The sequence below is a fragment of the Silene latifolia genome, chromosome 11, assembly GCF_048544455.1.
Source record: "Silene latifolia isolate original U9 population chromosome 11, ASM4854445v1, whole genome shotgun sequence".
NCBI classification, from domain to species: Eukaryota; Viridiplantae; Streptophyta; class Magnoliopsida; order Caryophyllales; family Caryophyllaceae; genus Silene; species Silene latifolia.
Window position 1 is genome coordinate 204,619,979 of NC_133536.1, and position 14,702 is coordinate 204,634,680.

Sequence of the window (14,702 nt, forward strand, 5' to 3'; positions counted from 1 at the left end):
AAAGTAGCTAGATCCAATAAGTTGCAACTCGAATCCGAGCAGTCTTCACACATCAACTGACCTCAAACGACCCGACTTGATATAGCCTGACCCAAATCCAACTCGATCCGAAAGGGTACGCTGATTGCTCACTCAACTAGTGTGATCCAAGTCTAATACGACTATATATGGGTTGACGGCGAACAATGACCATGCTCGACTCGATTGCCACGTGAGTTCTATCTAAATTTTTATTCTCAGAAATACAGTACAAAATATTAACTTAATTTTAATTTTTTTTCTTTCAAAAATTACCTTAAATTTATAATTAATTTTTATTTTTTCTTCAACTCAAACCAAGAAAAACCCTAAACTAGTAATGAAAGAAAGACGCAATGAAAAGCCCAGCCACCTTTACCGTTTGTAATAACAAATCTCACTCACCTTCTCCTTCAATCTCAATCGTCCATCTCAAAATCCAACGGTACAGATTTTCCCTTCACTTAACTCCTACTTCACTCCCTTCCCCCCTCTTCTCAAGCTCACTAATATAACAACCTCAAAACAACTGCAATGGCGAAAACCCTAAATTCAAAGGATTTATCAAAAATCAATTAATTTAATTCCTAATCTTAACTTCGTTTAATCTTCGCCGTTAATTTATCTTTTGTTTCGTCTTAAAAAGTTTCAATCTTCAGCTCAAAAATTCGATCTTTTTCAAAAACTTTGATTTTTTTGTTTTATGGAATAATATGATGTCGATCAATTACGGTGATGAATTGATGGAAAAGTCTAGTAGTTACGAGATTTTTCGAAGTCCGTCGGCGCCGCCGACGGCTGCCGGTAGTTTTTACGGCGGAGGAGAATCTCTGATCGCTGGAGAAAGGAGAGAGGTTATAAGTGAGGAAGTTTTGAATGATCCGAATTACGTAAATTATTACTATTCGAATGTTAATTTAAACCCTAGGTTACCGCCACCGTTGCGGTCGAAAGAGGATTGGCGATTTTCGCGACAATGCGGTGGCGGACTTGGTGGAATTGGCGACCGTAGAAAATCGATGAATAATAATAATAATAATAATGATAGTAATGGTAGATTAAGTGAGTTTAATGGCGGTAGTAGTTATAACAACGGAGTCGGAAATGGTAATGGTGTTAATGGTGATCAAAGTGAATGGAATGGTGTTGGATTGCCTGGGTTAGGATTAGGGTTAGGGTTAGGAAGTAGGGAGAAGAGCATTGCGGAAATTATTCAGGTAAAGATTTTGTAAGTAGGTTGTTTATATTTTGAAATCGTCGTTGGTAGAATTCCGATTTGTTGTGTTTTAGTTGCGGTTTTAACGAATTAATTGTGTTTGCACACGGTAAATTTGGATTCGTTGTGTTTTAGTTGCAGACTGGCGGTATTATTGAATTAAGTGTGTTTGCAAGATAAATCTGGATTTGTTGTGTTTCAGACGCGGTTTTAGCGAATTAATTGTGTTTGTAAGGTGAATTTGAATTTAGGTTTGGCGGATTAATTGTGTTGATAAGGTAAATTTGAATTTGCTGTGTTTTAGTGGCTGGTTGTAGCAAATTAATTGTCTTTAGAAGGTAAATTAGGGATTCGTTGTGTTTTAGTCCTGTTTTTGCCGCGAATTTATGATATTTGTATGGTAAATTTGAATTCGTTGTATTTTAGTCGCGTTTTTAGCGAATTAAATGTGGTTGTATGGTAACTTTGTTTGAGTCGTGATTTTAGCAAATTAATTGGGTTTGTAAGGTAAATTTAAATTCGTTGTGTTTCTGTTGTTTTAGTGTATTAATGGTGTGCTTATAAGGTTATTGGTTTTGAGTTTGGTAAAGATTGTTTTTTGGGTGGTGTTTTGGTTATTTGATTGATCAAGTTGTTGGCTTATTTTGTTTTCTTGCCATGTATGTTTGATAGTGATAGTTGGTGATTGGTTGTGATTGTGATTAATCGACGTTAATTGTTTTTTGAACATAGAAAACGACATGTCAAAATTATATAGAGTTGATTTGGAGTATCTTTTATTAATATGCCACAAGCTATCTCAAGGCGTTTGGTGTTATTTTTGCAGCAATTGAAGACAATGTAGGCAAAATTGTTACGAGTAAAACATTAGAATAGTCAATCAATAGCTTTTGGTACTAAGTCTTTGGTTCGTAGTTTCAGTTTTGACTTACAGGGAAGGACTGAAATCATAAATTTTATCGGCTGCAGAGTGGCTGTAGTTTTATGGCATTGGTGATGGTTGATATCCTATTTCTTAAACCTTGATGCCGAATTAATGTTATTCATGAATTTGATTTTTATCTCCATGTGAAGATGTAATTTGACGACCTTGTAGTCCAAGTATTTCTTTTGCCTCCAGCTCTAGTGTATTGCCTGATTTCTTCTGTATTTGTTAATTTAAAATCTGTGTTCGTGTATGGAGTTGTCTTTATGTTGGATGTCATCGAGTAAGTAATCGAGTATCAATATTTATGGAATGATTTTCTAAATCAGGATGATTTGAATAATTCCACCACTGCTTCGAGACTTCCTTTACGTCCAGCTAGCCGCAGTGCTTTTGACGAGAACATTGCAACTTCCGAGGCTAAGTTAGCTCCTCTTTCATCGTCAGATGCTGTACATTCTGGTGGAGATGTACAAGGCACTAACACTAGTGTCTCTGCTTCTCTCAGTTATGCTTCTGCTTTAGGTGCTTCATTGTCTAGGAGCACCACTCCCGATCCCCAACTTGTAGCTAGAGCGCCAAGTCCTAGGATACCGACAGCTGGTGAGGGAAGGGTCAACTCTATGGATAAAAGGAGTGTCAATAGTCCAATTGCACTTCATGGCTCTTCAAATGGTGGAGGGTGTGCTGCTGATCTTGTAGGTGCTTTGTCTGGCATGAACCTTTCTGTTGATCCTCATATGGACCATCAAAACCTTTTCAATGTACATGGTGATTATAACCGTATTAAGACAAATTCGCAACTAAATTCTATTGGTTCATATACCAGTAATGGTAATGGTATGGATCAGAACTACTTTATGAGGTCCGATGGGTTAGTTGATCATCACAAACACGGTGGGCCAAACTCCCCTTCATACTTTCATAGCGTTGGTAGCCCAAGCTCGGCTATACCCAATTACAGTTTGAGTGGGCACAACATCAACCCTGCTCTTGCATCAATGATGGTTGGCCAGCTTGGTATGGATTCTAGAGCTTTGGACGGTGGTCTATCTTCACGTGCAAACATAATGGCTGCTCAGCTGGAAAATTATAGTAGAGGGAGTCACTCTCCAAGGAATGGTCTTCAGCTATCCCGGTTGGATGCCTTGTATCATCACTATATGTCGTCAGGTGATTATGCTGCTGCCGCTCAGCTGGCAGCTTTTGGCGACCCTTCCATTGATGGAGACATTTCTGGCATGGATCTGCTGACACTTCAAAAAGCATATTTAGGCACATTAGAGTCTGGTCGACCATACTTGGGGAAATCTGCTGGAATGAATCCTGGTTATTATGGTAATTCGGCTTTTGGGATGGGGGCAGGGTATGCTGGAAATCGTCAAGCAAATCCACTTCTTCATAGCTCTCATATGGGACCTGGTAGTCCTTTAAGACATGAGCGTAACATGAGGATGCCATCTGGGATGAGGAACTTAGCTGCTGGCATGATGGGGAATTGGCGATCTGAAGTTGGTGCGTTTATGGAGCAGAGTTTTGGATCTTCCCTCCTTGATGAATTCAAAGGCAATAAGACTAGGTGTTTTGAGCTCGCTGAAATTGCCAATCATGTTGTTGAGTTCAGGTCTGCAGTTTCTTACTTTCTTTTTCTGTTTCTGTCTGTTCAATGACGTTGACATAGTTAACGTTGAAATATTAATCCGTTTATATAAAATGTTTCAGCGCTGATCAATATGGGAGTCGTTTCATCCAGCAAAAACTTGAAACCGCCACTTCAGATGAGAAGGATATGGTTTTTCACGAAATCTTCCCTCAAGCATTGTCGCTAATGACAGATGTTTTTGGTAACTATGTGGTCCAGAAGGTAATCTTTATGTAATTTGTCTTTCTATACTGGCATTTGTTAGTTTTTGGAGCACTAGATCCGAATAAGACCTTACAGAAGTGGTGAAACTGTTTTCTTCTCAGTTTTTTGAGCATGGGTCTGCGTCGCAAATCAGAGAACTGGCAGACAAACTGACGGGTCATGTCTTGACACTTAGCCTTCAGATGTACGGGTGTCGAGTTATTCAGAAGGTATAGTGCCGATGATGTATTTTTAAGCTTATGGTAACACTTCCTGTAACGGTTGAATAATTATTAGAATATGGTTTGCTGTGAGTTTTCTATCTTCACTGTTATGATTTTGGAGTATTCAGTCTATCTATTAATAATAATAATCCTATCCATGCTTGCTTAAAAAAAAAACGCACGTGAGCAAAGCATGAGCCCGAGGCTGAGTGACAGAGTGAGGCTTAAGCCAAAACTCCCCCAGGTGCACTTTGATAGCCTTTGTAGACAGGGCGTAGCTACTAGCTAGCAAGGCGTACTACAATTCAAATTCGGTAGTTTTTTGGTTCTAGTTCTATTATCCCTTCTCTGCGCTACTTTATCCTAGCTTTCACTCATCTACATGTTAGTCCTTTTTCATTCCAAGCTGTGGTACCGTTGCAAAAAATTATTTTAAAAAAATATATTTGTTCGCAAAAATAGCGCATCTCGTATCTACACGGGGAGATTCTAGTACCTAGTCACCAGTTACCACAGAGCGTTTAGTATCCATGCCAAAAAAGGAATTGTTTTCAAGTGAATGAAGTGATTCACATTTTTTGTCTCTTAATGGTTGGATAAAGTATCATTTCTAGTCCTCGGATGTTTAGGAGGGGTGTTTTGTTTTTGTTTTACTAGGTTTGTATTTATTTTTCAAAAAGGGCTACAGGTGGTAACAAAGGTTACTAGGGTAAAGCTATTTGGCTCTCTTGTAGCTTAACTTGGCAAAACTGACCTGTCCTGAATGACACAATCTGTTGAGAAGTACAACCCAAGGTAGACTTGAACCTAAGACAACCTGATCGTAAATGACCTGATTGTGAAATAAGATGATGTTGAATTACCCAAAAACACCCCAAATGACTACGGAGTATTTTGTTTTCTTAATAATCATTATTCAAAGTAATGCCTAAATGAAATGACCAGACCTGGCTTGATTGCCTGGTCTACCTAGAGGTATCAGATGCAATACGGTGTTAGATTGTAGGACGCGACTATTTTTGTGAAAAATGCTTTCATTAGCCTAAAAAGTAGTGTCATCTGACATCTATTGCCCGTTCATTTTGTATTATAGGCAATTGAAGTTGTTGATCTGGACCAACAAAAGAAGATGGTAGTTGAACTAGATGGGCACATAATGCGTTGTGTACGTGATCAAAATGGAAATCATGTGATTCAAAAGTGCATTGAATGCATACCCGAAGATGCGATCCAGTTCATCATAACAATATTTTATGATCAAGTTGTTACGTTGTCAACTCATCCTTATGGGTGTCGTGTTATTCAGGTTAAGCATTTAACCTTGTTTATTTGAAGTTAATGGTTACTAGGAAAAGTAAGGTTTTGTAAGTAGTTCTGTTTTGGTGTACAGAGAGTTCTGGAACACTGCCATAGCGCTACAACCCAGCAAATAGTGATGGATGAAATCATGCAGTCTGTTTGCATGTTGGCTCAGGACCAGTATGGAAATTATGTTGTCCAGGTATGTTAAAACTTATTCATACCTTAATTCTTGAGAATTAATAGAGTAACAATCTAGAAAGTTATGACAGCTATCAGATCGTAACTGCTTAATTCCAGAATGTCTGTAACATGCAATTGAAGTTTGAATGTGCTGGATTACGGGTAAATTGTTCCCTTTTCTGGATGCTTTTTTTGTCTTACCTTTTGACAATGAGATCGTATACTAGTTGTCTAGTTTGCCTCAAAACTTATCATTTATTACTGCATTACTTGGGCTCATGGATTGGTAGCAAAAAGCAAATATGGTCATTCTCTAGCGTTTCCCTAAACACTTGGCATTTATTACTGCATTACTTAGGCTCATGGGTTGATAGCAGCTAGTGGAATATGGTCATTCTCTAGTGTATCTTGACATCCTGTTTACATCTAATGAGATATGAGTACCTTTTTTTCTTTCCAAGTATGAGCCCATATACGCACTCGCACACTCATGTAATCTCCCAAACTCGTGCATTGTGAAAATATATACTCATATATTTTGGCCCTGAATACTAATCCTATAGGTATGCAAATTTAAATGTCTGTAGTCCTCTGATTTTATCATTAATCATTACGGTCCTTTCTTGGGTAAAAATCTTTCGGGTCAAGTTACACAATCTCCTTTTGTCGATCGCTCACCATTCTGCAGTCCATGTATTAGTCTCTGGGATACTCATATAGTTGGTGATGAGATGTCTATCCAACCATGTCTTGAGGATCTAGGTCATAGCTTATGTCTTTAATCTAATTGGTCGTAAAGTTTTTACTAAAGTTACTGTCCAAGTTGTTACTTGATGTGTCTTGATTACTTGATTGCATGGGGAGGGGTACACAAATTCATGCATTAACCCATGACCTTGAGATACGCTTGACATTGACTTATTAATACTACAGCATGTACTGGAGCATGGAAGGCCGGATGAACGCACTGCTATTATCAACAAATTAACTGGGAAGATTGTCCAAATGAGTCAGCAGAAGTTTGCTTCAAATGTTATAGAGAAGTGCCTAGCATTTGGGGATGCAACAGAGCGGTGTAACATAGTTAATGAAATGCTCGGATCTAGTGATGATAATGAGCCGCTTCAGGTTTGCACCTTTAAAATCAATCATCATTGATGTCTCACTCTGTCTGTCCCACTACGTTCTTTTTTCGTTTTTTTTTTGCACAGTAGCCTACGTATATAATCGAATAGTAAAAAGTATAGAGAATAGCATTCATAGTAGGATAATCCAAATTCAGAAGAAAATTAATAGTGGGACAGAAGGAGTAATTGTGTCTGTGGACCTTTAATTTAAATGTGGAAACACTACAGGAAGTGCATTTTTTCATATTGGGAGTTTAATTAAAGTAACAAAACTATATTATATCGTCGGTTTTCCTAACGTATATAATCTTTATAATTAAATTACGGAAAACTCTTGGAAAATTTATATAATTAACATAATTTTTCTCCCTCCTATCATTTAGTCACCTCTTAGTCTCTTACCATCCTATTTCCCTTTTCCCCTGTTGTGCGTATACAGTATCTTTTCTCTTACTCCATTACTTCCTCCTCTTGGCTAGCATCCAGCATCCTACATACATTCAGCCATTCCCTTTGTATGCCTATGATTTCCATTTCTGTCGGCGTTCCGACACCCTCGTTGGTGTCCACTTTTCTCAGTTTATGTTATGGGTTGCCATTTGCCAAGAGAGGTCTTAGGGTTCAATTTCCAGGGCAGAAATTGAAACCTAAGCCCTTTTCCGATAGTTTCTGACAGTTCTGCGACCGTAAAATTTCCAAAAAACATTACTTTAGGTACGAATGAGGTCGTTGAGGTGGTAAGAAATTACATCTCCGTACAATTTTGAGCCAGGTAGGGTCTGATTCGTCGAGAAAGTGATGGCCATGGTCGCCGTGTAAGCATAATAGCAGGTTGGTAGGGGGGAGGAGACAATTAGACGAAGATGCCGTAAATGATTTTAAATTGTGTCAGTTAAAATGACAAGAGATAAGTTAATAATTAGAAGAGAGGTGACCGGAAACAACCAAGTAAATTAGGCAAAAAATTTGGAGGTTCTTCATTTAATTTTTTTTTTATTTGAAAAGATCTTTATTTTAGTTAGATGATTTGAATTTGTGTTGTTATCAATTGGGTAGACGATTATTAGCGTGTGGCCTTAGCCTTAGGGCACACGTTAGAAAAAAAATGTTATACCACAACCTTGGCATTCGTCACAAGTTGGTCCTCTAATTCTCATTCAGTGAGCCCTTTACTCAGACTATTTTTTGTGTGGGGTCGTTTATTTTTTTGTTCAGGTGTTGATGAAAGATCAGTTTGCGAACTATGTTGTTCAGAAAGTGCTGGAAACTTGTGATGACCAGCAACTTGAGGTTATCCTTTCACGAATAAAGAATCACTTGAATGCCCTGAAGAAGTATACATATGGAAAGCATATTGTTGCTCGTGTAGAGAAACTTGTTGCTGCTGGAGGTAATTACGTCAACTTTTCTTGCATGTTAATATTTAAGCTAAGAGCCCTTTAGCTGACGTACGGAACTCTCTTCTTAGAACTGCTTACCTCAACCCCTGAAGTTAGCGCAATTCTGGGTGAAATTGGTTTAAGAAACATATTTGGTAGATATTGAATCCTGTGATAAACCCACAAAACTTTGGTACCGGTGTCCAATTAAATCTTTTAATAATAATAATAATAATAATTAATATTAGAATCTAGATTATTTACCATATTAATTAGGCAACGTGCACGGGCAAATTAGATTTCAGTGTCCCAAGGACCTCATGTACTATATAACATGTCTACTTCTGTACAAAAACATATGCATAGAAATTGGGCAATATCTCGTTTTGAGACTGATTTCAGAATGCAGTTGTGATAACCTTTGTAACTTATTGAACTTGCGATTTACTATGCGGCGGATATCGAGGTAGCACCAAAACGGACACGGACACATGATACGACATCCCATGAAATTTCGAAATTTTTAGTTAAATTTTTCGAGTTTTTTCGAGGTCCCCTTATAATATTACCCTTTCGCCCCCGCTGACTTAAAATCCTGACTCCGCCACTGTTTAGGCGTGTGTCCGACGAGTGTCGGGTGTCGGACACGGCGTCGGACACGGGACGACTAGTTAGGAGTGCCCGTGCTACCTAGGCGGATATTAATATCACGATTAGAGCCCTATGGATAATCGATTAATCGCCCTCCTTTGTAATCTCGTATTAGTCTTTGTCAACCTGTCTACACGACAATGTTTCTAGCTAGTTCGGTTTGACCTTTCTACTCAAAATTGTCGATAATGACACTACTTTGTCGATAATCACAACTCCCATGTGTTTTTGCAGAGAGAAGGATCAGTTTGCAGAACGCGTACCCTGCTTCTCCAGTGGCATAGGAGAGAAAAGGTGTTGTGCAGCTAACTAAGACTCTCTGCACTTTTGTGTTCTTTATGAATGTTGTGGCTCTTGTCTATTTATTAAAGGTTGGACGAGAAGCCGAACCGAGAAATAAAGTTTGTTAGTTGTACTTTAAAACATGTAAATTGTAGTTTTATCGAGGATTATACGTATACCTAGAATCAGGTTAGTTTTGAGGCTCCAAATGGTACAAGAATGTATCGAATGCCCCCTCGCAACTTACTGTATATGGTTCGAGGGTGTATAGAGAAATGGAGAGGTTAGTAAATTTGTGACCGGTGAGGCTGTACAGAATGTTACTAGCTGCAGAATGAGGGAGCCTTTGTTAGAACTAAGAGAGGCTGTAAGTTTCCCATTTCCCCGTAATTTTCTCCGTCAAAGAACATTTTTCTCAGGATACTTTGATGCTGTATTTCTATGCTTAATGTCATCGGACAACCTTTTGGACATCTTTTTTCTTATGCTGTATTTCTATGCTTAAAGTTATTATTACGGTCAATTTTTGCGTTTTAGTTTAAGGTAGAAGTCGGTTAATGGCTTTGCGACTTTAGACTAAAATTGACACAAATATATTTCACAACGGTTTTAGAAGGCGAATGTGAATTTTGACACAAAATTACAGGACAATAATTCACAAAAACAAGAAAACATTACTACAAATTGAAAATCCAAAGACACAAAGAGCACATTTTCCTGGTCCCTCAAAACGTTAATAATTTTCGGTCAGTACACCCTTCTGGCTCTCGAATTTACCTTGTTTAGATGCTTTTCCTGCAATTTAGAAGACAATTTATTTATACCATCAGTGATAATATTGCAGTAAATATTTTTTTTCGGAATTGGTTAAATTATTAATTAGATAGATAGATGTGAGCCTGGGGTTAGACACAGAGACACTTACTCCTAAAAAGTTCCTCTTTCAATGGCGTCTTGGTTAGCATCTCCGAGAGCGGCCTCACTCAAGTACTTGTCAGCAAGTTGAACTCTCTTCACATTCTCTTGTTCTTGGACAAGCATGTTTCCATACTCGAGTAGCTTGCTCAAGGTCATTTTGGGTTGCTCGAAGGTGACGGGTCCATCCCTCGAGTTCACCAGCTTTTTCCCAATATTGTCAATTCCAACGCTGTTAACCCAGTTCCTCACCTCGTCATCATACACCCTAGCCCTCAAGGCACCGAAGAAATCTACACGACGATACAAGCACCATAAGAAACTGTAGTTTTCGATAGAATAGGTGAAAACTCGATAATATTGATATTATGGACTTACCAATGGATTGGCCAGGGAAGGCGTCAACGAGCTTGACAACATCTTCCTCAGAGACATTGTCAGTCCTAAAGATACCAGAGCAAACACCAATACGGTCCTCACGAGTAGGAGCCCAGTAAAACTTCTCCATACGCCCATCACGAATAAGGGGAGCGTACAAAGTCGAGAAATCATTACCAGTGACGATGATGGGAACACGGGCATTCTCCTGTTTGTTATACATACCCGGGAGCTGGACATTGGTAGGGTTGTCAGCAATGTTCATAAGCGTGGCGTTAACCATTTGATTGTTGACAGTGTATTGGGTTGTTCCGCCCATTCGACCAGCACCAGCATCGAGATCATTGATGAAGAGGGCACACATCTTTCCCTTGGCTATGATGTCAGCCGCCTCACGGTACCTTTGCCTGATCAACTTAGCTGGCTCTCCCGCGTTTCCACTTTCCAATTCTCCGGCACTCATCATGATGGGGCTGTTTCAAGTACATTTGGTAAGCAATATAATTAGATCAATTTCTATTTTTAATAAATTAGCGTATTCTGATTGTTTGATTGATTGATTGATTGATTGACGGACTTACTTGATTCCCATCTTGGCGAAGGCAAGTTCACATTGGAAGGATTTACCTTGACCTTTGCCTCCCCAGATACCCAAGATGAGGGGAACCTAATAACAAATTTCACAGAAATTACCTTAGTTTACAGTCAAAACTCGAAAGATTGAGAATTTGAGATCGAAATTGGCTTAACCGATAATATACCTTAATGTTTGGCAAGCTCATGAAGTTTTTGGCAATGTGAACTACAAGCTTGTCCATGAAGGCCGGCGCGATATAGAAATCACCCACTCTATTGTCCAACCTATATAAAACAAGCATGAATAATCAGTGCCGGAGCCAGGATTCAAGTTTGGGTGGAGGAGGGGGGCGAAGTAGTAATGATATAAGGTACACTCGAAAAAAAATCGGAAATTTTAACTGAAATTTCATCTGACGGGGGTGGGGGAGCGCCCCTGCTAGCCCCCCTAGCTCCACCACTGAGCAGGATGAGTAATTTATTTATTTACATTTTCTTTTTTATTTGCGAGGGTTATTTTAAAGAACGTAAAGAAATATATAAGAGCCAGTATGATGAAATTGGTAAAAGTCGAGGGAAGAGGGGAAAAGAACATACTTTCGGAGTCCTAGGGACTCGTACTCCAAGGAGGACATAATCGGAACATGAGTGCCAGAGTTCATGGGTGCTTGGAAGAGACTGTCAACATGACCTTTGGCATTTCTGATGTCGAGCTGATCATCAGAGAGGTCAGTGGCTAAACCAGCCCATCTGTCCTTGGTAGTCTGCTTTTCCTCGCTGTAGTCGGCCATGGCTCGAATGCTCATGGAGGAGGCCTTAGCACTTGGAACCCGCATGCTTGATATCTTCTTTAAGGTGCTTCCCATGAAGGCTGAGCTTGGGAGTGATACTCCGGCATTTGAGCCATTCAAGTTCAACTGCAGATTAAACAATTGTGTCGGGTTAAATAGGGTCAGGTCAATATGGGTTTCAGGTTAGATTATTTCGGTCCTCAATTTAGGTGCGGGTAGGGTTTGAGAAAAAGGATTGTACTACCTCACACTTAATGAATTTTTGAGTTTTTGTGTATTTTTTTTGAGTTGTATAGAGTTTATAATTACATTTTAGTTTTATAATGTCAAAAATCAAATTTTCCTGAGTTTATATGTAATTTTTTTGAGTTATAATGTAACTTTTTGAGATTAATTTTTAAATAAATAAACTCAAAAACTTTATAATTAATAAAACTCAAAATTTTCAAATTAAAACTCAAAAACTTTAACTTAATGCTCAAAAATTATACCATCTGATGTACTACATCAGATGTATAATCCACTTACTGGTAGGGTTTGGGTCGAGTTATTTGGTCTGACCCTCGAGCCGGGTTATGTAAAATCGTCTTTTAGCACAAAATTTAAGTTTCGATTATAGTGTGTTACTCTGAGTCGACACTCAACGTGACTAAGATAGTTAGAAACTCTGCTTTAAATGAAAAATATAGGCACTTTAGTAAAATAGTCGAGTACGAGACTTGAACTCTTTATGTATGCACATCGGTACAAGATTCTTTATAATAGTCGAGCACAACACATTTTGAGATTGTTTCATACGAAGTAACAACAAACAATTAGCGAGTAATATACAAAACAACCAAGACAGAGGAAGTATTAACTAAGGGATCACATGTCCCAATCTCAATTTTTTATTAAAAACACAAAAAGACGGTTTTCTGATACGACATAATGTTCCAAGAATCCGAACTTTAGAGATGTTTAACGATAAATTAAAAGGAAAGGACTTACGGGTGCCCTGTTAACGGCCCCAATGGTAGCAGCAGTGGCAGCGGAAGTAGCCATCGATAGTGCTAAGGCCAACGACGAAATTTCCGAGAAGTCGAAAAGTTAAGGAAGTACAAGGGAGATTTTGTATGCTACGTTTGAGCTTAAACAGTTTGAGGGTGAGAGGCAGAGTTGATAGTGTATGGACTTTTATAGCAAAAAAAATGTTGTGTACCATATATTTGCTGATGTGGCATTTTGGATTAGCCTTGGGATCCCAACTTCCACACACTCAAGATTACTCTGTTGCCACGTGGCATCATTGGGTTTGTTTAGAAATTTCAATGCTTTTAATTGGTCACAAATTCTCATTTCTGACGGCCGATATCCGTCACAACTCACAAGCTTGTGACGGGTCAAATAAAACCCACATGGGAGGATAAAGACAAATTATTTGTGATTCCCTATGCATTCTACTTTTTGTCTTATTTACCCATATGGGTGATACTTGACTCGTCACAAGTAAGACCTATTGTTAATTGGTAGCTCTTTGAGGTTGGAAATTTAGTTTCACTCCTCTCCACTTGTTATGTTTGGTTAACTTGTGGAGTGCTTGTGTCTCTTTTTGCTTTTGTTGATCTTGCTTTGCATAATACAAATTCTTAATTAAAACTGTCTGAATTTAAGACGGTTCTCATACACGATTATAATAGAACTGGGAATAAAAGATAGTTGTAGAAGGTTTTAAGTTAATACAGTCTTAAACAAGACTAATTATCTGCATAATTAGATGCAATTGATCTTAAGTAAAACCATTTTATCGAACTACAATGCAGTGCATAACAATATAACATAGAATGAGTTCGTTTTGAGTTTCGGTCGTTTCAACGTACTTATTGTTGTAACTCATTCGGGAAGAGATGGTCTTAGAATAAAAATGAAGATGTCAATCTGATTTCGTACTTACATGTTATAAGATTTACCTGAATAAGCTTAATCTTACCCAACTTTAACGAAGTATGAAGATAAAATGCATCTACATATGAATTATTTTCAGAAAGGAATGAGAGTTGTACCCGATCATGAGTAACAGATCATGAGTAACAATGATAGATTTCTGTTGCTTTGAGCGGGAGCTAAGTGCCTAAAACTTATTAAACGTATATAAAGATTAAAATAATCAATACTTCAGTTTATAAATTTTATAAAACACACTCGAATAATTTTTCCCCCCTTCAAAATTTTTCAAGTTATGCTATCAATTTTAAACAAAGTTCAACATAAACCTTGTGGGATTAATTAGTCTCTTGCTTTGCTAACCACAAATTTGCATTTCACTTCAACATAATTAGACTAGCCTTGTTTGATTTCATTTTCACTAGTGTCATTGTTTTGCAAGTTTGTCATACAATAGGAATCTAGATTTTATCCCATCTCTAGAAATTTCTGTTTTTAGCTCTTCCTATTTGAATCTCTCGTTTTTGCTTCTTATCCCCCACATACACAATTACACATAATAATGCCAATGAGCTTTGTCACATTATTGTGGCCCTTTTTTATGTGAGCCTTCAATTTTCTCTCTAGTTCTTTCCAAGTCCCAATCACTAAAAACACACTATTAATTAATTTCCTTAGCTATTAATTTTATTTGCCTTGATAAATCGCTATTACGGAGTATTTTTTTTATTATTATATTTAGATTTTAATTTTATTTTTATTAATCGATACTAAAATATTTAAATATGAAAGTTATTAGTATAAATAATAAGTTGTCAATATATAAATGTTCACAAATTATTGCGTAGGACCATTTTATACATAAGACCAGCCCAATAACACAAAGCCCAAGTAATTAGTGAATATAGTTGTACAAAAATATTTTATTTTGAGAACTCAGTCATTTATTTTGATAACTTGTACATTTAA

The 14,702-nt window shown here is 37.7% G+C and overlaps 2 protein-coding genes across 3 annotated transcripts; one reads left to right on the plus strand and one right to left on the minus strand.

Moving 5' to 3' along the window:
- The first annotated feature begins 300 nt into the window (after positions 1–300).
- Positions 301–9,623, plus strand: LOC141612405 (pumilio homolog 1-like). Of its 2 annotated transcripts, XM_074431172.1 has the most exons (10): positions 518–1,235; positions 2,489–2,583; positions 2,668–3,783; positions 3,882–4,023; positions 4,128–4,235; positions 5,323–5,535; positions 5,620–5,730; positions 6,645–6,839; positions 8,054–8,228; positions 9,103–9,623. In XM_074431172.1, exons 1-10 carry the CDS (start codon positions 732–734, stop codon positions 9,150–9,152), a joined length of 2,709 nt encoding a protein of 902 aa, XP_074287273.1. In that variant the 5' UTR covers positions 518–731; the 3' UTR covers positions 9,153–9,623. The 2 variants fall into 2 exon arrangements, with proteins under 2 accessions (XP_074287272.1, XP_074287273.1); XM_074431171.1 differs by having other exon boundaries at positions 301–1,235; positions 2,489–3,783.
- Positions 9,624–9,720: 97 nt separating this feature from the next.
- LOC141612406 (ribulose bisphosphate carboxylase/oxygenase activase, chloroplastic-like) lies at positions 9,721–13,000 on the minus strand. Its single transcript, XM_074431173.1, has 7 exons — positions 12,801–13,000; positions 11,617–11,936; positions 11,205–11,304; positions 11,025–11,110; positions 10,444–10,916; positions 10,076–10,358; positions 9,721–9,945 (listed from the first exon to the last, which is right to left on the minus strand). Exons 1-6 carry the CDS (start codon positions 12,852–12,854, stop codon positions 10,078–10,080), a joined length of 1,314 nt encoding a protein of 437 aa, XP_074287274.1. The 5' UTR covers positions 12,855–13,000; the 3' UTR covers positions 9,721–9,945; positions 10,076–10,077.
- Between the last annotated feature and the right edge of the window lie 1,702 nt (positions 13,001–14,702).